Below are 22,345 nucleotides of genomic sequence, written 5' to 3'. Positions count from 1 at the left end.
GAGGGTGCTAGCTATGAAAAGAGGTTGAGTAGATTAGGATTATTTCCATTAGAAAGACAGAGATTGAGGGGGGACCTGATTGAGGTCTACAAAATCATGAGGGGCGTAGACAAGGTGGATTCCCCAGAGTAGGGGACTCAATTACTAGGGGTCATGAGTTCAAAGTGAGAGGAGGAAAGTTTATGGGAGATATGCATGGAAAGTTCTTTACGCAGATGGTGGTGGGTGCCTAGAACGTGTTGCCAGTGGAGGTGATAGACACAGACACAATAGTGTCTTTTAAGATGTATCTGGACAGGTACATGGATGGGTAGGGAGCAAAGGGATACAGGCTCTTAGAAAATAGATGACAGCTTTAGACAGAGGATCTCGATCGGCTCAGGCTTGGAGGGCTGAAGGGCCTGTTCCTGTGCTGTAATTTTCTTTGTTCTCTGTGGAAATTCAAGCTTTTATTGCTGTTTACCTAAAAAACATTTTCAGAAATGCCAGACCAAACACCTGTATGCATTGGGTTAAAGGCATGTTTATTAATTGATAATGTTGAAAGTTAAATGCCACAATGGATGACAGAATGTATACCAGCACACTAGCAGCTTGCAGCACAGAAGGATGTGCATTTAAATCCCCAGTCCCCAAAGATTCAACTACCAATATCAGTCAAGCTATCAGAATCAGTTATGGTTTGGAAAACAATTCTTTAAAGGGAGAAGCCCAGACCAGCTACACAGTTTCAGAGGATACTCTCCTCTACTTCCCAGTCACAGTGGCTGGTTCACAAAGAGGTATTGCTGAAGCTTGTCATCCTGTCAAACAAACGCATGTGTCGTAAAGAATCTTTAGGATCATAGAACCCTTACAATGTTGGAAGTAGGTCTTTCAGCCCATCAAATCCACATCAACCCTTCGAACAGCATCCCACCCAGTCAGTGCCCCCAACCCTATCCCTATAACCCTGTATTTCAAGGCTAATCCAGCTAGCCTGGACACTACGAGCAATTCAGCATGGCCAATCCACCTAATCTGCACATTTTTGCACTGTGGGAGAAAAATGGAGCACCCAGAGGAAACTCACGCAGACACGGGGAGAATGTGCAAACTCCACATACACACTCATCTGAAGGCGGAATCAAACCCGGGTCCCTGGTGCTGTGGAGCAGCAGAACCAACCAGTGAGCCACCATGCTACCCAAATAAAATGGCAATCACAGCAGGGTGAAGTCTTTCCTTTAGAGGAGACTAAATTAAAGTTAATTTACATTGTCCCAACTGATATAGTCATTTTATGTTCAACCAAAATATGTAGGAATGTTATTATGCCTTATTAAGATAAACTTAATTCTGAATTGAAGCGGTACTTTGAATTGAAACTCAATATTTTACAATTTGACAAAAGATGTTCCGAATCGAGAAATACACAGAGAGAGATATGCAGTAAACTAAAGACTCACCAACATCTGAGCCCAATGATGCATTCTCCTCATCCTCAGGTTGACTGATGTGTGACACAGGCTGATGCTGTAAGGGATACATCTCACTAATGATATGGGACATGACCTCTTGTTCAACCCTATTAGAAGAAGAATTTCAATTTTTGATCACAGAAAAAAAAAATTATTCAGATAAGTTTTGAACGTGTGAGAAGTCTGCAATTCTGACGATTTAGGTACCTGAGAAAAGTCACCTACCACTCAACCAACTGGTTTTCAATGGATTCCTGGGATTTAATCATTCTGTCTACAATATCAATAGCTTCTTGACGAGCAGGAACAGAGGGAGGAAATGGTGGACCATTGTATGTGACAGAGATGGACTCAGCAAAACCTTCTAGCCGTATACCTGGTTCAGGTAATCCTTGAAGTTCTATATCAGTCCCTGGATCCTAAATACACCAAAATAAACGGCAAGTTGAGGAATCTCAACAAAAAACACAATTACGTTACATTACAGCACAGTCAGCTCAATTTCTCCCAGGAAAGAAAAACGTTACAACGCTCTTACTCTACCTAGATCTTTAATGTCTGAATGGAAAATTCAATTGGAATTCAAGGTATATTCTAACAGTATTCTAATGTATAAAAGATGTTTGTAAGGTCTAGAACTTCTGCTACCCTGCTAAGCCACAAACAGACATGCGATAGATCTAGACTCACCAGTAATGCAAAACCAAGAGAGGTACCCATGAGCTTGAGCTTGTGTGATGTGGGAATATTATCTTTTCCAATAATGCACAAACACAATAACAGAGGAGGCAGAAGATCATTGGAGTCTTTAAAATATACATCAGACTCCATGAAGGCTCATGGCATCAGATCAAACACAGACAAGGAAGCCTTCTGCTAATAATACCTACCACACTTGCTCAAGGAATAAATCAGTATTCCCCAATGCTAAACAGTACTGAAATAAATGTTTAGGGTAGCAAGGAGACAGAATACACTACTCTAAGTGGAGAAATTCAATGTCCGTCACAATGTCCATGATTGCTGACCGAAGCAGCTAATTCCTTAAGATATATCTGTCAGGTTGGTTCTACAGCAAGGATTGGTAGGAGTAATCACCACACAGCCCATGTGAAGACTTACTGAGGTAAAGTGATATTCAACAATTTGTGATGAATATATAACACACATCTACTCAATGAAGAAAAAAAACACTAGTTCTATCCTACTGGACTAGGCTGTGACTGGAGGACTATTCTGATTGGTTGATCTAGACCTGCTATTCTTTGTTAACAGTTTGGTTGCTAGGGAAACATTTGGTTTCTCTCTCAGGGTTTTCGTGAGTCATGCTGTTTAAGTCATGCTGATAATTTAGCCTATTCTGTGGCAGAAAATATACAGATTGGAATTAGTTCCATGAAAATCATAACTAGAGACCTTAGACAAAGGAGTCCACACTCAAACATAACAGTTATTTTTAGCCCAGTTGCATAAAACAAAATTAGAAACCTAAGAATCAGAAAAAACATTATACAATTCACATGATGGCTGTGTTTCTTTAAATGTATTACAATTTCACTTGTCTACTGTATTTTTTCCTGAAGTAAGAAATGTTCTGTTGTAATATTCACTTCACAGATCATTTCGGAATTGGGAATCTTTGTGCTGAAAGCACTTAGACAGAAACATCATGTGACAGGAAGGGAAATTCAACCAGATTTTTTTTGTGTGTATTTAATTAAGCTGTATTTGGAGCATATCATAGCTTTGCTACAGGACATTTTAACTGGTTACAGGATGGATTCATCCAGTGGCCGAGTACATTTCATGGGTTGGGGGTGGAAGGAGGTAAGGAAAAGCAATTGTACAAACAGCATTGTACTTGGCAAAGAGCTAGAAAATTGTACAAACAAGAGGGAACTGAAGCAAAACTCTTTAAAGCAGTAGCTGAGTAATGACGTGTGTACAACATCTTGCTGGGCTGAGGTCAAACTGGATGAATGATGTTGGACTCAAACACTGATGTCACCCTGCGATCATTTGGACTACTCTCACTCTGCTGGAACAGTGTGCATCACGTGATGTCAATGCATTCCACATTTATGCAGTGCCAAATTCTTTGTTCACAAACACAGTTGCAGTTGTTGAGCAAAACTGAGAGAATCTGTGAAAATGTATAGTTTGCTCCAAGCTACTATTATGTCCTTTTTAAAAAAATACTCACTTGCAACAGACAATTGTGCAAAAAAGGAGAAATGCCTGGGCAACATTTTACTCAAAAACACTAAACGGCTCATGTGAAACCCACAGATCAACTTTCCTGGCAAGAGCTGTGGATTTTCTTGAGGTCTGCACAATCTTTATAGTGTGGCCTCATGCCAAGGCAGACTTCCAGACAAACATTTTTGTGCCAAGCTGCTTTTGAAGTTATGAAGCGAACTGAAAGGGCATCTGTTGTATTTTGTGCTGGAAGCCTGAGTGGTTTAACTGGCTCAGAAATGGAAGAGACAGCCCAGGTTCTGGTGTAGCATTTTGTTTTTTTCTGGTCAGATGCATGTCGTATTTTTTGGAATCAACATTTTACTTTATTGGCCTGGCAATGGAAAAAAGGCTTAGAGCCAAAGGCATGAGCTACAAATTAATAAATGTTTTTAAGGGGAAAATGTAATCCATAGAACAGCCTTATTAATTTTGTGAAGGACACTGCAGTGCTATGGAAAATAAGATTACATGTGCTACTAGAACATACTGAAATGCTGTTGTCTTTGGATGAAAATACTTGAATTAATATTTGAAACTAATCAGGTCCATTTTATTGAGAACTATAAATTTAAATTAAATTATAAAAATTGAAAAAACCGAGCATGTGGCAGAAAATGATCACATGATTACAACATGATTTCAACAAATAAACTTTGAACTTAACATAAGTCATGTTGAGTCACATCTGTTCTTGAAGAGAAATGTTGCATACTGAACCAATTAAAATATGTAACCTACTGAGGTCATAAATAGTATTCTTCAGATTTCTCAACCATATGTATAGCTGAAACATACCCTGGCTCAACTGTGACTTTGCTGCTCTTATATTACAATTAAGAGTTGCTCCTTTTTGAGGACTGCAAAATGCTGCTGCTTGCTGGGGCTTCACCTTGCCACACTGTTGAGAGGCAGGATTCCCAACCATGAACCTGGATTTAATTATCCCCCATTTTGTTTATTACACGGTAACAGTTTTCTATATCAATGACAATGGGTGGACTGTAATGTAGCTGATCATCTGACAGCTAGAGGGGTGGTAATAGCACTGCGATAGCTTTTCAGGAAGACAGTCTGCAGTAAGCCCAAACCAGACACTCAACTGGGCAGTGGCGGGCCTTCCCTGGAAATAATGAGCTTGGCATGGGAAGGCCACTGAAAACTGCTGGTCAATCAGATGCTGGCAGCTCTTCATTGCTTGGCAGGGTCATTGGCAAGGCCATGCCTGTGGCAGCAATGTACCCACCCAAGAACCAGGATAACTGAAAGACTGAGGCTAGAAGCCAGTGATGACAGGAGAGGGTTTGTGAAAAGGGGGATATACATCACAGGATCAGCTCCATCTCCCAACCCCACATTAAATGTTCACCTTTAGTTCTCCAAATGGCAAGAGAGCAGCAATGCCATCCAGAAGCATTGCCAATGTTGACCTAATTAGGCAAAAGGTGAGAATCCTGCTGGATTAAATGGATCTCCACAACAAAACTCACCACAGCTGAGTGCAGCTAATTCGAGTCAATATTTCAAAAACACTTAATTTGTTGTAAAGTGCTTTGAAAAGTCCTGAGGTTAAGGAAGGTCCTTTATAAAAGCTAATCTTTGTTTTTATGCTGTGAATGGTAAGAAGGATTGAAATAGAAGGACAAACACAAGTCAGGGAAATCAGAGTGAAGCACTAGGATTTCATTGTGTGCATTTGGAGGAAAAACTTATGAGTAAATGAGCTATGCAGATTTTAAAACTTTCATTCTTGCATTCAAATCCCTTCATGTCACCACCAACCCCCATTCAAAAATTGTTTCAGCCCTAAATCTTCCTAGATATCTGCAATTCTCTTGAGAACTGTCAATTTTAACAGCTGCATTATCAGTGGCCATGCTTTTCACTCTCTTGGCCCACATTCTAGAATTCCCTCTCTAAACCCACCCTCCTGGATAGCTCCTTTCCTTCAGGACACTCTTAAAATCTATCTCCTTGACCAACTTTCCTTAAAACCTATCTCCTTTACCAACTTTTGGCCATCTGGCCTAATATTGCCTTATGCGGCTTAGTGTCCAATTTTTTTCCATAACACATCTTGAGATACTGTATTATTTTAAAGATGCTATATAAATACAATTTGCTGTTGTTGAAGCTTTGTCACTTTTGAAGATTGTCTTTTTACTATTGCAAACAAAAACAAAGCTAGTAATATATGGAAAATTTTTAAATTGGAAAGTAACATGAAATGTAATAGGAACTTGCAGCAGAAAGCAAAAATTCAATAGAAATACTTAACTTGCATATTCCACAGGAAGTAATCACTGAGGTGTGATTTGTCTGTGCTAACCAAATGATCTGAGAACTCTACAATGCTGCACACTTAACCTCTACAATGACATAACTCTTTAAATTGCTGAGATATAGAAGACAGATGTCTAAATTGACATCATAGACAGATATTTGCACTTTCTGTGTGACCTGATGCACAGTATGAGAGACATGTGACTTGATGTAGAACAGAGTCAAAATTGTAAAATAAACAGAAGTCACACTGAAGCAGTGGTTTTGTGTCTGATTTTTGAGCCATTTAGCAATAATATGAACCGCTGTTATATAGGTTAATGATTTTAGGGCATTTAACAAATAATCAATTCAAAGCAAAGAATAAAATTATGATTTGAAATATTAAATCACCTAAGCAGTTTATTGTATAATCTAAGGTTTACTGCCACTGGTAATTATTTTCACCCAGTTTGTCTTAGTAATGTTGAAGGTAGAGGAGTGAAAGCAAATCACATGATATGGTCAATTCACCTGGTCCTCATTTCTCTGAGTTAGAAGTTTTTGTTTGAAGCTTTGTGGTAAGATCTGAGTGTAGAGGCTGAGACTTCTGGACTAAGAGAGTAGTGCAACATAGGAAGTACCTGCCATCTTTTGGATGAGCTGTCAAATGATGCCTCATCTGTTCTCTCTAGTGCCTGCCAGAAATCACACTCCGGGCTCAGACTTCACTTATCCGCTAACTCCACCTCTTCACCACCCACCCCATCGTCAACTTATATACCATTATTTTCAAGCTGCTATATCAATTCTGAGGAAGGGTGACTGGGCTTGAAGCATTAATAATGCTTTCTGTCCACAGATGCCACCAGACCTGCTAAGTGTCTCCAGCAACTTATGTTTTTGTTTCAGATCTTCAGCATCTGCAGTTCTTTGTTTTGTTTTATAGTTCTTCTGGTGTATCAGTCAACACTTACCTTTCATCCTTCACTGCTAAATAAAGATTAAATAGATATTCATCTCACCGCGGATTGACATGGTGGTGCAGGTGTGAAGTGGGGTTGACAAAGTCGTAAGCGACACAACAGCAGGTTACAGTACAACAGGCTTATTTGAAATCATGAGTCCACTTCACCTTACGAAGGAGCAGCATTCTATCTTTCTATGTTCTATGTTTCGATTAACCTACTGGACTATAACCCAGTGACGAGCAGTTACTGTGGATTGTGGAACCATAAACTGTTTGCCATGCTTGTTTACAACACAGTAGTAACTACACTTCAAAAAATAACTTGTTGATTGTAAAGTACAATGAGACAACCTGACAACATGAAAGGCACTAAATAAGTATTGGCTATTTCAACTTTCACTCCAGTGTTAAGAGGTTACTAGTTGTAATTATGTGAAATTGAAGTAAAAAATAGCTGCACATCTCCAAAATGCACCATTTTGGTTTTATACATGCTTAATTTTAGTCCTGCTGGTAATGCAGTTTTAAGCAGTTTAATGTAATTGCACTTACATTGTGTGGCCAGCAGCCAGGAAAAGAAATGGAAACAATTGCATCAAGATTTTATATTCCTCATCAGATTCCAAAACGAAATGATCAGAAATATATATTTTCTATAACTTTTTTTGTACTATTTAACTATTTTGTACTATTAACCAGTAAGTAAATAGGTTACCTATCCACATTGAAGAGGGCTGTGTGGAGGGAGAAAAAACAAAATCAGTGTGTGAGAAAATCGAAGCCACAGTTGCAGACTTTGTTATACAGTATTGTTGGCAAATGTCTGAGAGGAAGTCAACTCACCCATAAGCACGGGCGAACCTTAAATATACAAAACTTAATCAGGGCAAAAGACAGTATTACATTATTCACACATCTCCCAATATTTGTTCTAATACCACAAGTTTTTATTACAAATTCCACATGGTTTACTGGTGATAGATTTGACCTGTTGAACGCTTTCTGAATGAATACAAGAACTGATAAATAAAATTATTTGCAGTCATTGAAATGTCAATGTCTTCTGTTAGCTGAACTTGCAGATCTGTCTTCTAGCAAACTTTTAAATAAGTCATAATAATCTAACCTCTAACTTTGACATAGCTAAATGGCTGAACAAATAGTTGAGTTTCCAATGGTAAAATTTTTTTTTCAGAAGACATGGTTGCAAATGCCCTGAAGAGGGCAGTGTGCAAAAAGAGGATTGCCACAAGTAGGGGGTCTGTTTTCTTGAAATAACAAGTCTGCATGATTTTAGGAGAATATCTTAAAACAATTGCACAGCTATTAAAAGCTTATTGCTAGCATAGTGACTGATGACTCATTCCCCGTGCTGTCAGAGGCATGACAACATGTACCACCACTTCTGCCTGAGACAAACTGTCTTATCTCATGGAAGCGTCAAACTGCATGAAAAGAATTATGTTTTGTGTACACACTGACTGCCAAGGCCCACCAGATATCCTTTTCAAATACTGCCAGTTAAGATGTTGCATATGCATAATGATTAATGTGCTTTTGTTAGAAAGAATTTCAAACTGCTTGTTCTACACTTTGATTTGCCCTTACTAACTGATCCTTTTTGGAAAAGTAAGAATCAATCAGCATAAGAGACTATCCTGTGAGGTTCCATTTTGATGTGAAAACTTGTAACGTGGAAGTCCAACAGTATTAGAGTCCTATTCTGATTTGCATTCCTGCTTACTGAGTAGAAGGTTATACAATTCCTAATTATATACCAAACAAATTGAGCTATTCTGTCCAATGGTTTTACGCCCTCTGTGTTGGCAGTGATTTTCTTCAAATGTATTTTTCAACCAATTATTGCAGGATTTCTCGAATCCATTAGTCTAGATAAAAATTTATTCCACATTGTGGTATTTGGATTTATATTTCTTCATTGTCCAATATTCAGGGGAAATTGATGTAAATTGCGGGGATGCAGGTTATCTTTGGATTTCATTATATTAACTATTGCATTTTTCTCATGCAAATTTCATTGGCTCACCAATGTAATATATTATGAAGGCTAAACGAGATAGCCTCCATAAACATTTGCTACATAATATCAGAGATAATAGGAATGGACAATCCGAGATAACAAAGTGTGGAGCTGGATGAACACAGCAGGTCAAGCAGCATCTTAGGAGCACAAAAGCTGACGTTTCGGGCCTAGACCCTTCATCAGAAAAGGGGGATGGGGAGAGGGGGATCGAAGATGGATAGAGGAGAAGATAGGTGGAGAGGCAACAGACAAGTTAAAGGGGCGAGGATGGGGCCAGTAGAAGTGAGAGTAGGTGGGGAGGTAGGGACGAGATAGGTCAGTCCAGGGAGGATGGACAGGTCAAGGGGGCGGGATGAGGTTGGTAGGTATGAAATGGAGGTGCGGCTTGAGGTGAAAGGAGGGGATAGGTGAGAGGAAGAACAGGTTAGGGAGGCTGGTTTTGGGATCTGGTAGGGGGAGGGGAGATTTTGAAGCTTGTAAAGTGCATGTGTCCACTAGTTGCAAGCAGGATGCTAATTACATTTTTTGCTTATATCCAGGATCTCTAAGATCAGTTAGTGGGAACCAAACTGGTGAGTGCTTAGGCGGTTTCCAAAATACTGAGCAGCTAGCAAGACTTAAAGTGAGTCTGTAGCAAGAGTGGTTCAGTCATGCTACTGCCGATCCTGCTGACCAAGTAATGAGGGATATATCTGGCTGACGACACCTGTGACAGGTGGTGTGAGCATCAACTAGAAGAAAAAAATCTACTTGATCTCATCCTCATCAATGTGCCTACTGCAGATGCATCAGTTCATGACAGTTTAGATAGGCCTGACCATTGCATTGTCATTGTGAAGACAGAGAACCAATGAGCATACCCTCCATGGTGTGTTGCACTAACACCAAGCCAAATGGGATGGATTCAGAACAGATCTAACAACTTAAAACTGGGCATCCAGGAGGTGCTGTGGCATCAACAGCTATGACTGAATTTTATTCAACAATAATCTGTAACCTCATGGTCTAACATATTCATTACTCTCCCATTACCATTAAGCCAATATATTAACCCTTGTTGAATGATGGGAGTCAGAGGCATAACCAGGTAAGCCAACAAATGGTATGCAGTCAGGAGTACGGCAAATACCAGAATCTATTAGAAAGGATGTGATAAATTGACTTCTCGATACTAATAACCTAATTGGGCAAAGTCAATGCGGATTTATGCAAACAAAATCACATTTGACAACCTGTCTCATAAGGATATTGCGGACAATGTCTATAAAGGGAAACCCAGTGAATGTGGAGTAATTAGACTTTCATAAGGCTTTGGTAAGATCCCAGACAGGTTGATAAACAAAATTAGAGCACAAAGGTGGGGAGGTAATACACTGGCACAGACTGAAGATTGGATGATACAAAGAAAAGTAGAAATAAATGGATCATTCTCAGGTTGACAGGTTGTGACCACTAGTGGATCACCATAAGCAGTGCCTGGATCCCAGCTGTTCAGAGTCACCTAATTTGGATGTGGACACTGAACATATCATTTACAAGTTTGCAGATGACAAGAAGGAGGTAGAAATGAATATTGTGAAAATGGTCCAAAGAGGCTTCAAGGTGATTACAACAGGCTAAGCCAGTGGTAAAAAACCATTACACGTGGATTATAATGTAGACAAAATGGAATATAATGAGGAAAAGTCTCTGCAAACATTCCCGTGTTTAATGTTAATGATAGCTGAAACCATGTAAAAAACCATGCTAAACTGCTTGCAACTATCTTCAACTAGAAGTACCCAGGGGACGATCCATCTCAGATTCTCCTGAGGTCACTAGCGTCAAAGATGATTTTCAGCCAATTAAATTCATATTACATGATATCAAGAAATGGCTGAAGGCACTGGGGCCTGACTACATTTCAGCTGTAGCACGGAAAACTTGTGCTCCAGAACTAGCCATTCCCATGGCCAAGCAATTCTAGCACAGCTAAAACACTAGCATCTACCAAAAATGTGTAAGATTACTTGGAAGCATCCCTAATCCGGCACTTTTTGGCTTGACAACCTCTGTGGTCTGGCATCTGCAGTATGGTTCCAGTGCTGAATTGCCAAAGAACTCGCAGTGCTCCGTGTCCTCTCCAAAATATTTCTCTTGCTGTGCTGGTGTAAAACTTTTCAATAGATAGTTTGGGTGGGTTTCCATCGTCTACACTCAGCAGTACATTGGTCTATTTAAAGTCACTGTTTAAGTCACAAGGTCAATGCATGTACATACTTGGTCTACACTCATTCATTTCAGTGAAGTGCTCCTTTCTCTGTTTTAAGTAATTTGATATGTGTTGGGCAATTTGGTTAAAAAAAGATGTATTTTGTTGCCCACCCCTGAGTAGGGGAGAAATAAACATACTTCGACTTCACATACGAGCAAATGTCCCTGGTGCCTTTGGTACTTACGCAATTTTATCCTTTTCCAGGTTTTATGTTGAGCATTAAATTATTATTTCAAGGTATGATTTACGGCCAGAAAATTGAATTGAATCTCTGAATAAAACGCAGAAGGATGCTGAGCAGCATGTTTTGAATGTATTTAAAAACTCCCATGCTGACCCTGACACATGCCCTCCTGTGGTCTGACAAATTTTCCAAATGGGAAAGGCCCCGTCCCAAGGCTGCTGAATTATAGAAGGACAATCTGTGCTCTCTGAGAAATCTTGCAGTGTTCATATTTTCTTCACCATTGTTCCCTGCCCTTTTCTTCTAACCTTTACATTCCTTAAAAATCATGCATACTAAACGTGAATGTGGAACATGCCACATCAGAATTTCGAATCTAAAGTTTTCAGATCATATATAAAGTGGTATTGCACTTTGAACCAATTTAATTCAAAGCAGTAAATGTAAGAATTACTTTAAAACAGAGACAGTTGGAACAAAACAAAATTATTGCTTGAAATATATCTTTGTCAATGTTCCCTAACAGGAGAGTAGCATTCCTACCGTTAAAAATCAAAATCTTGATCATCAGACTGCAGTTACATGTTTCGTTGATCTCCAGTCAACTCTGCTCCTCCAATGGAATAAGTACAAATAAGTAATGTCTTTAACTGTTAGCGTTAACGTCCACCATGAAATTAGATCGGAGAGACAGATGCATGAATGAAACTACACCTCTGACCATCTGAAGAGAAATGACCAGGATCTTTGTTTCCAGAATGGAATGAAATATCATATTTATCATTTTAAATGTCAGTATCTTTCCATATAACACAAATTCCCATTTCTAATAATTTGGGGAGTTTTACATGTGGTTGAATCAAAGCCATTTAAGGTAGCATAATGTAGGATTGCCGTGTAACAGGTAGGATGCTTGAGCAGTCTAAAAGCAGTCATGAATCTGAATTCTGCATGAGCAAGTTTTATTTGTCTAGTTCTGCAGAAAGCTCGGCAGCAGTTAGCAGATGATTGTTGCTATGGTTACCACTGGCACTCGCTGCTGAAAGCAGTTGCGGCTGTTTGAATTTATTTTCAACCACCGGTAGCTCATGGGGAGCTAGTTCCATTCAGTTTATTAACTCAGGTGGAAGCACCTCCACATCTTTTATGCAAGAAATAACAGTTATATCACGTAGTGGTAATCCCCACATATGTAATATATTGTTACCTATATTGCAATTCACCCTGGAGAAGAATACTGTTGATACACTTCATATAGTTGAAATGGTCAGCTGTTTTATTTAGTAGAAACGCAGATCTGTGTTTGCATCCAGGGATGTGAACCTAGTCAGACTTCAGCGTATTAGATGAAACCTTTTTTTCAAAATAGGCACTGTTTTTTTCTGCTGAGAAGTTTGACTATATACAGAGTAGCCTTGTAGACAGAGTTTGGAATCAACATTTACTTTAATAATCTGTCAGCAATTTAAATAGAAAGGCAGAACTGGAAAGATTCCTGTTTAAATGAAAATTATATCAATTTAAGTCATTTCATAATTTCCTTTAAATGGGCAATTCAAATTTACATAATAGTAAGTTCATACATTAACCTGGCATTTACCTTTGGTAAATCTGCAACAGCAACATAACTGGTCCCTGGAAAATCAGTAATATCTCCTTCCTCACTTTGGACTGCCTCTTGTGACTGGAAAAAATTAAAAGTGTTGATTAAAATTGTTGAACTTCTCCAAAATACTCACATTGTCAAGGCAAAGAAAAGCCTATTTCTGTTCACTGAGTTGAAATGTTTACAAACCATATTGTCACTTAATTGTTAATCAAGTAGTTATCAAAATTAATCCATGTTCCCCATTTTGGAATCAATGACATACAAAGGGCTTGCAGATATGCACAAAGGCACAAAATAAGGCTCCTAGGATTTGACAGACTAGCAGAGCTTTAGAACATCATCTTTCACTTCTGGGACCTGGGCTCAGTTCCAGCTAGACGTAGGGGAACATAGTTCCCAAGTTTATCACTGGCATTCAATGTGATGAGTGAAACAAACGGACATGAGATCATGAGTAAAGAAAAAAACTTAGAACTGGATTTAACATGAGACAGCAAGACAGTTCTTTTCATTATGTTTTTAACATGTGAATGATAGTGAAATTTGGAATTCCATAGAGTTATATAGATTTTATTTATTTGAATTTAATGGCTCTCACCAAGTGTAGTTTAGTGGAACCTCTACTGACAAAGCTGGTCAATCCCTGAAGGACATTTCTGCCTGACTGGTCTGTGGCAGATAATGAGGAAACTCAGTTTCTGCCACTGAGGATACTACCTATCATGTCATGTGATACCAGCATTACACTAATAGACATAGATTCAGAACTGCTCTAGCAGTTCAAAACTAGGCATCTGTAAGGTGATGTAGGCCATCAGCAGCACCAGAATTGCATTCACACACACGCTATAACTTCATATCTCGCCATATCCGTCATTCACCATTGCAATCAAACCAATGAATAGTGCAACAAAGCACACCAGGAGCAGTAGATAATACCACAAAATAAGCCTCCTGAAATTTGATACTTCCACTTTCAGGTTTTCACTTCTGGAAGCTGGGATCTGTTCTAGTTAGATGTAGAAGAACATAATTCCCAACTTTTTGACTGCCATACAGTGTACTGAGCGAAACAGATAAATACGGTATGCATAAACACGAGGTGTCAACTCGATGAAGCTACAAAGCCAGGCTAATAACATGACAAACAGCAGCACTATCTGATAGACAGTCAATCTAAACAATCTCACAATCAATGAAGCAGATAAAATTCTGATGGCCTGTCAGATCCAGTATGAATGGTGGAGGATAAGCCAGCCAGAGAGCAGCTCACTTTCCAACTCACCAAAACCTATCTACTATTGACAAGGCACATGTCAGGAGCGTAATGGAATACCCTCCACTTGCCTGGATGAATACGGTTCCAATAATACTCAGAAGCTCAACACCATCCAGCTTAAAGCGGCCCACTTGTTTAGCACTACACCCATCGACTTGAAAATTCACTTCCTCAACCATTATATACAGTGACTGCAGCATGTACAATCTATGAGATGCACTGCAGCAATTCAAGGCTCTTCTGACAACAAAAATAAACCAACAACTTCTACCATCTAGGACAAAAGCAGCAGATATTTGGAAACACACAACCTACATAACCAACTTGGATTGCTCTTTTATCAGCTTGATGATTAAAATGTTGAAACTCCCTTCCTATCAGCATTCTACCTGCACACACATGGTTCAAGAAGGTGGCTCACCAACACCTTCTTAGGAGCAATTAGGGATGGGCAACAAGTATTAGCCTTGTCAATGATGCCCATATTGAAGAACAGTAAGAAGTTATATCACTAACACTAGGTTTATTTCAAATAACTGCTGGAAAAATTAATTGACATGGTGAAATAGTGTCATTAGTCTCAATAAATGTTCCCTCTAAGCTGCTGAGAGATTTCACGTACGCTAAATGGTATGCCAATGCCTTGCTATTGCTTGCAGAAACTTCTGTCACACATGGACCTCACAGGTCCATACGACCAAAAAAACTACAGAGAATATTGATCTCAGTATAAAACTTCACATGCCTAACAAGAGACGGCTGAGAGTTTGTAAAATCAGAAGTGTGAAATGCCCATCTACTTTATGGCTGAGCATTTGTGGTATCTGACTGTCCTTCCATAACCATAAATAACATGTAAGGTGAGCTGCATCATCCAGTTGTGAGCAAGATGCAAAACTCAGTGTAGTTATGTAGGTATTCCAGGAAAGCTCTTCAGCCCCTCTTCAAAGCCTTCGACTGTTTGCACCCGCTTTCTACCAACCTCTGAATTTTCTTCCTCCAGCTGCAATATTCTCCTATAAGTACTGTGGCGATGCTCTCTCAACCTACTACAGTATCTTCTGTATCTGAAGCACAGTGCTCTGTGAAACTAAGTAAAACACATGGAAAAAAACAGGAATTCATCTCTTATATAGTCAGGTATATATGGACCAAATGCAGGCAAAATGGGACTAGTTCAGTTGAGGAAACCTGGGATAGCATGGACGATTTGGGGTGAAGGATTTGTTTCCATGCTGTTGACTCTAAAGTAATTTGTAAAGATAAATATATAACAGCACAATGAAGACGATAGAAAACAATCTGATTATGCGGAAAACTAAACTGTCTTATGTACTGGTGATGAAGCAGGAATGGTGAATGGTAAATGTTTAATGTAGAGCAATGCCAGAAGAACGTAATATGCAAACGGAATTCAACCACAAATTGAGGTAATTCACTTGGAGAGGGCTAACAGCGTAAGAATGAATGGTAGTACTTTTTAAAGTACTGAACATCAAAGGAATCATGGTGTGTGTATCTACAGATCCTGAAGGTAGCATGACAGGTAGGTAAGGTGGTTAAGGAAGCATCTGAGGTACTAGCCTTTAATAGCCAAGACATGGAATACAAGAATAAAGAGGTTATGCTAGAACTGTATACATAATGATGGTTAGGTCACTACTGGAGTACTGTTGATCACCACCTGATAGGAAGGATGAAGTAGGGAAGGCAGTGGCCTCACATCATTGTCACTGGGCTAACAATCCAGATTCCCATGTTCGTGTGCTGGTGACATGAATTCAAATCCGACCATGGTAGAGGACAAATCTGAATTCATAAAGATCTGGAATTTTTTTTAAAAAGGGTCTAATGGTGACTATGTAACCACTGCCAATTATTGTGAAAACTCATCTGGTATATTAGGGGAGGAAATCTGCCATTATTACCTGTTCTGGCTTGCATGTGATTCCAGAACGACCACGTGACTTCCAATTGCTCTTTGGACAATTAAGGATAGAAAATAAATGCTAGCCAGCGATGCCCACATCCCATGAATGATTAATTTTGTTTAAAAGTTTGCAGTAAGGAGGATGCAGAGGAGGTTTATCAGAATGCTGCCTCAGTAGTAGGGTCTGAGCCATAAGAAAAGATTGGACAGGACGGAACTTATTTTACTCGGAACTGTCAAGTTTGAGAATGACAGAGGTGGATAAAATTACAACGGGCACAGACAGGATGGAATGGGAAGCATTTTTGCCATTAGTAGAGGGGTCAATAGCAGCAGGCATTGATTTAAAGTAAGAGAAGATCTGAGGAAGTATGGTTCACCCAGAAAATAGTGGAATCTGGAACTCACTGCTTGAAAGGGTGGCCAAGTCAGAAATGCTTAACTTTTAAGCAGTATTCTGATTTTTCATTTGCACTGCCATAGCCTCCAGGCTGTGAGCTAACAGCTAGAAAAAGGGATTAGTGTCATCAAATTGTGGTTGAATGGTGTGGACATGATGATCTTAATGGCTTCTTTCTCTGCTGTGAATGTCTATGAATCTATAAGTCAGTTAATTGCAAAGCAAAACAATTACTTTAATTAGGTCTAACTAGGATCTGGCTGTAACATTATTCACACAATTTGTTCCCAGCTCTTTACAAATTCTATAATAATATAACATCATTGTTTATTTAATATACACAGTGCGTCTATGGATGTTTTTACCCAATCCATACAGTCATATTATAACACACGTTTAGAGCAGGGGGTGACTTGAACATGGGCCTTCTGGACCAAATGTAGGGATATTACCATTGCACCACAAGAGTCCCTTCACAGTGCCTCTATATTTATGTAGTTGTTCTAATCATTAACTTTCTTTAATTTCCCATCTTAATGTAAATGTGAATGATTGAATGAGGGTTGTGATGCCACATCCACAATGGCACTCAGCGCTCTACCTCATGTAAAATCTGCTCAACAATTACACAAAAATCTCTTGGACACCTTCCTCAGAGAATCACGTGGCCAGAGAAGCTGAAGCCCTCACCAGAATTAGCAATCCCTAAGAAAGGTACCTGTACCGAAAAGTTAACATTGTTTCTTTCTCCACAGAAGCAGCCACGCTTGGAACCCTTAGGCAGTAGGAATGTGGGCACAGGTAATATGGACATTTAAGACCTTACAACAGAAATAAAATGAGTGTCAAGGAATTAATCTCAGTTCGTACATGTTTACTCTTGTAATTTATGATATTACCAGAACCTCTTTATTAATTATTGTCTTAGAATCACTCCTGGGATTCATCATCCATGAATATTAAATATGCTGACTTCCTAAAGATCAGTTGTAGATTCTCACATTATAAATTTAGAATGATTGTATCAATGCAATCGTCATTACTTCCATGCACAGTAATATTAAAGGGAGGGTACTCTCAGTCATGTCTATCCTGTAATGAAATTCTGGGGAAAGACAAAACTGAATAAAACTGTTTCTGTGGTTCCATCATTTACATAAATGCCTTCAAGGAGATGTCCAATGGCAGAACCGAGTGTGAATTTAATGTTGTAGCATTACAGTCATGTGGCTCAATTGGCAGCACACTGTCTGCTCAAGACTCAAAGTTGAGTGTCCAATGTTTTACTGGGAGATCATAGCACTATTGGAAGTGTTAAACCAAGGCCCCATCAATCCTTTCAGGGGGATACAAAGGATCCCATGACATTATTTTGAAAAATAGCTAAGTCGCAACCATAGATGCAAAAACAGAAGTTGGTGGAAAAGCTCAGCAGGTCTGGCAGCATCTGTAAAGAAAAAAAATCAGAGTTAATGTTTTGAGTCCGAAGACCCTTCCTCAGAACTCAATCAGCAACTTCTGTTTTTGTTCCCGAAGTGCAGTATCCACAGTTCTTTCAGTTTTTAGCTACCTCAGGTGGTCTAGTTACTATTTAGCTCTCAATCAAGATCACAAATCTAAATTATTGGGTCACTTTCATGTTGATGATTGCGAGAGCTTGGCTGCAAGCAGATTGCTGCCATATTTCCTGCATTACAACAGTGATTATACTTCAAAAGTACTTCATTTGCCACAGCGCAGTTTGCAATAGTCAGTGGTTGCGAACAGTGCTCTCAAATTGCATGTTTCATTGTCTAATGCTGAGACAAGTATTCAGTTGTGGTTAAAATGAATACTTTTATACCACCATGGCAGTGACTTCAGCAAGATCTGTCATCACTAACAATAACAAATCATGAAAATTTCTGGGAGGAATGTAATGTAGGTTTGGAGATATGGATCAGAAGCGGGACTAGGGACGCTCTGTCTTTGAGCTCCACCCAGATTAAATGCACAGGGATTCCCATGTCACCATGAACTGAAGCTGCTTAGACGCCATACAATATGACAAATGACCTTATCGACTTATTGGTTAGAAGCCACCAGTTGAATCTTTATTATAAAGGCAAAACCTCACATTCAAGTAACTTGAAATCATAGTCAAAGATGGCTAGATGTTTGCATAACATTCCAAGGCTGTTAAGTACCATTAATCTCTCTGAAAAGCCTTACCAAGAACCACTGCCTTGAAGCAGTAATGAACAAGGGCGATTTCTACTTCCATTACAAAGCATCCAGACAATCACCTGTACACCCAACTTGGTAGAGCCTAATTATCTAACACAATTACTCAGACAATGCTACTCTGGTTTTGAAAGGAATTTGTTCACACATCATCTAATTGTACATGTTAGGCATCTGGAATACACAGTATCATAAACATTTCTGGGGTAAGTACAGGTGCAGAAAAAACAGTAATGTGAGAAACCACTAACTGTTTGTGTGTTTCAGCACTTATTTTCTCTGAAAACCAGAACAAGCACGAGATGCTGAAGGAGCAAGAACCCAGTGCCAGTTCTCTCTCTGCCCAGAAAACGTGCAAGTTTCAAACGCTGTCTGCTTTTTAAAAAATTTTATATTTGCCACAGATAAGAGAATTTAAAAATAACTCAATCCTGTAGCTACCATATTCAGAACAGCAGATAAATTGTACATCAACATTCTGCATTAATCACTTCAAATTCGAAGTCAGGAGTACCAGAATTCACTCTGAATTCAGCCAAGTCACCAATCTTCATGCAATGTCCAACCCTTTAACTTTACTAGACTTTATCTTCCATAATTTATCTTCTCGTTGATACTCTATTTGTGTGCATGTCAACTTTGAATGTGTGTGTGAAAGTTGGAGTTTTTTAGATCAACTTAAGAACAATAAATATTTGCCTCTTTTATTTTTAAGAGGTCAAAAGAAATTTGTCTATTTTGTCTGTTACAGTCACAACACATAAGCAGTTAAAACACACTGAACTGGAAAATTTTTTTATACAGAACCTATTGGGTTCAAATGAGGAGGGGGAAAAGATGGGCGGTACTATTTGGCTCCTCATGACAAAATCATAGCAAGGCCCTTAAAGTGATCAATGAATGCATACCTAAAGGCCTAATCCTATATTACAGAGTTGCTTTCAGGCTCCCCTGTGAATTCTCGTTCAAAGGCATTCCACGCTAAATTGATGGACGAGGCACAAAGAGATCGGCTGCTGACAACCACACCTCCTTCCATCCCTGCTAATTATTTTCTAGCCATATTAAGTTTTCATGGAGCAATTCTCTGTTGAATGCAAGCAATTCCACCACGTCAGACTTAACTGTGACGTTAAACCCAGCCTTTCTTGTTGATATGGTAATTTCACATTGGACCTCAGGGACAGTATCATGGGATAATTAAAGGTTGCTGATACACACAATCCACAAATCTTGTCTCACAATTTCAGACACAACACTGGTGCCTTCATCCTATAAGTCTGCAATATTTGCAATGCCCTTGACGATGTTGTAGGCATATCAGAATTCCCTGATCTTCAACAACGTGCATCAAATAGGTAAAGAATTTGGCAGTCATTTCTGATTTAGCAAGAGTCATTGAATGTTGTGCAAGCAGGAATGTTCCTTGAAACCACCTATGCTGGCATTAAAACGCAGGCTTGGAGGGCCGAAGGGCCTGTTCCTGTGCTGTAATTTTCTTTGTTCTTTGTCTTCTGACCAAGAACTTTCATCCTGCTCAATGTTTAAGTCTTCATACAGGTTTTTTGACTTTTATTTGGGTGTACACCCAAATAAAAGCCACTCAGTTCTGGTATTGGTCTTCAATCTATACTGTCAGAAGTCTTTCCATGTTCTCCACCTTAGTATTTCACGTGCAACCCTGCTGGCTAGCACTTAAAGGTGTAATATTTTGCATATTTTGTTTGATTTTATCAGCATTACTATGGCTTGTTTTCCCCAATGTAGGCATTTGCCCATGGCCTCCACCATCTTTGATTGCTTGTTCTCAGACCTAAAGACACTTTAAAATCTTCAAATTCACTGCTGGGGTCATTGGTTTTCTTAACAGTAGCAGGTACACTACCATCACTTGTGGGTATTTCTGATTCATGTTTAAGAGTTATTCCAAAGGATGCGGCATTAAATCACAAACCTAGAACAATTTCAAGTGACTCTGTCAGGTAGCTCTCGCTGGATTAGAAATGGCCTCTCAGCCTCTTCTGTTGCAGAGTTGAACAAGGATCAGACTTGGAACTCCAAATTAATTCAGAAAAATTGACAAAGTCAGGATCTTAAAGAATAAGTCGTGAAACCTGTGCTTTTCATTCATCAAGCTCTGTGAAATGCTAAACAATTTTACCTATGCTGAGTAGCAAATGCCGCACTCTCATTGACATCTTGTGATCATGTTTTCTCCTAAACTCTTTCAATTAATTTCAGGGCCTTAATAATTGATTGTTCTACTTCCAAATCAATTACATTTCACAGATTTAGTCAATGCTCACTGTTTATCAAAAGATTACTTGAGAAAGCTCTCTACTGTCCATTCTAAAAATTTCAATAAGCTACAAAATCAAATATATGCTGTTGAATAACAGTTCCTTCAATGTATTTGTTATGAAGGGTATAATATATAAAACAGCCATTGATTCATGAAATCAGAAAATGTTGCAAAACCGTAAGTTCTTTTCCCTAATGACAAAGTTGCAGACTGAAGTATGTTGTTAACTCATACAATTTGGCATTACTCCAGACTTCAGCAAAAGGGAAAAGGAAATGATCTGTACTTGTAGAAAAGAGGTGAACTTTTTTCATTTAGCATTGCCAATTTTATGAAATACATTTACATATAGCGTGACTGGTTGAAACACATTTCACTCTCAATGGTGTGGAAAGCAAGGCACATTTTCAGAGATGAGGAAGGCAACAACTAAATGGTTAGTAAAACGGAGAAGTAGTGATGATCTTTAAAAATGGGTAATATGAAAAAACTCAGAAAAATTTTTTGAAGAGAATAAATCACATAAATCTTAATTAACTGATAAAATTCCACCCTTTACTTAGATAGTTGTGTTTTAAATGGGGTTCTTTTATAGCCTCCTCTAATTTACACTTCAGATTAAGTTTTTTTGCATCGTCAGCAACACCCTTATTATTGGAGCATTAGACTGACGCCTACTTGTTAATAAAGGGGACTCTGCACATTGTGATGGAGTAATAATTGGGACTGCTAATTGAACGCACTATGCACTTAATTCTGGCAGACTTGTAATTATCACCACACAGCTGCATGCCAGACCTCTTTGGAAACTCTTAACTGTTGTCATGTTGAAACATATACCTAATGAGTTAAACCTTAGATAACCCAATTTTTGAGAAAAAGCCATATCAACCCAAGCTATAAAGAAATTAATGAGTCATAATCCTAACAGCTACATACATTTTTTATCAATTAACAACACATTTCAAAGCTCAAAAGCCAGTTTCCACAATTAATGCATTTTCAAGCTAAAACACAAACCCTTCAGTTGTTAATTATGTCTATCCCAAGTACAGGAAACCAGACTGGCCCACACCCCATTTTTTTCTGTGCAGTGGTTGTGATGAATGCACTGCAGATGAGAGACCACCCCACGGGCTATCTGGAACAAAGCCAGCCGGAAAGGAAAAATAGATTTCCACTGTACTCGA

At 38.9% G+C, this 22,345-nt stretch overlaps 1 protein-coding gene across 2 annotated transcripts in view; it reads right to left on the bottom strand.

Moving 5' to 3' along the window:
• The window catches only part of kiaa0586 (KIAA0586 ortholog), a 490,003-nt gene that overhangs the window by 96,442 nt on the left and 371,216 nt on the right, over window positions 1–22,345 (bottom strand). For both annotated transcript variants that reach the window (XM_048537548.2, XM_048537549.2), the window contains exons 20-22: window positions 13,013–13,096; window positions 1,686–1,879; window positions 1,449–1,567 (exon numbers count right to left, since the gene is read on the bottom strand). In XM_048537548.2, coding sequence (XP_048393505.1) covers window positions 1,449–1,567; window positions 1,686–1,879; window positions 13,013–13,096 — 397 coding nt within the window. The remainder of the gene's footprint in view (window positions 1–1,448; window positions 1,568–1,685; window positions 1,880–13,012; window positions 13,097–22,345) is intronic.

This window comes from Stegostoma tigrinum, chromosome 10 (assembly GCF_030684315.1).
Source record: "Stegostoma tigrinum isolate sSteTig4 chromosome 10, sSteTig4.hap1, whole genome shotgun sequence".
NCBI classification, from domain to species: domain Eukaryota; kingdom Metazoa; phylum Chordata; class Chondrichthyes; order Orectolobiformes; family Stegostomatidae; genus Stegostoma; species Stegostoma tigrinum.
This window is presented reverse-complemented; position numbering and strand designations above follow the sequence as displayed.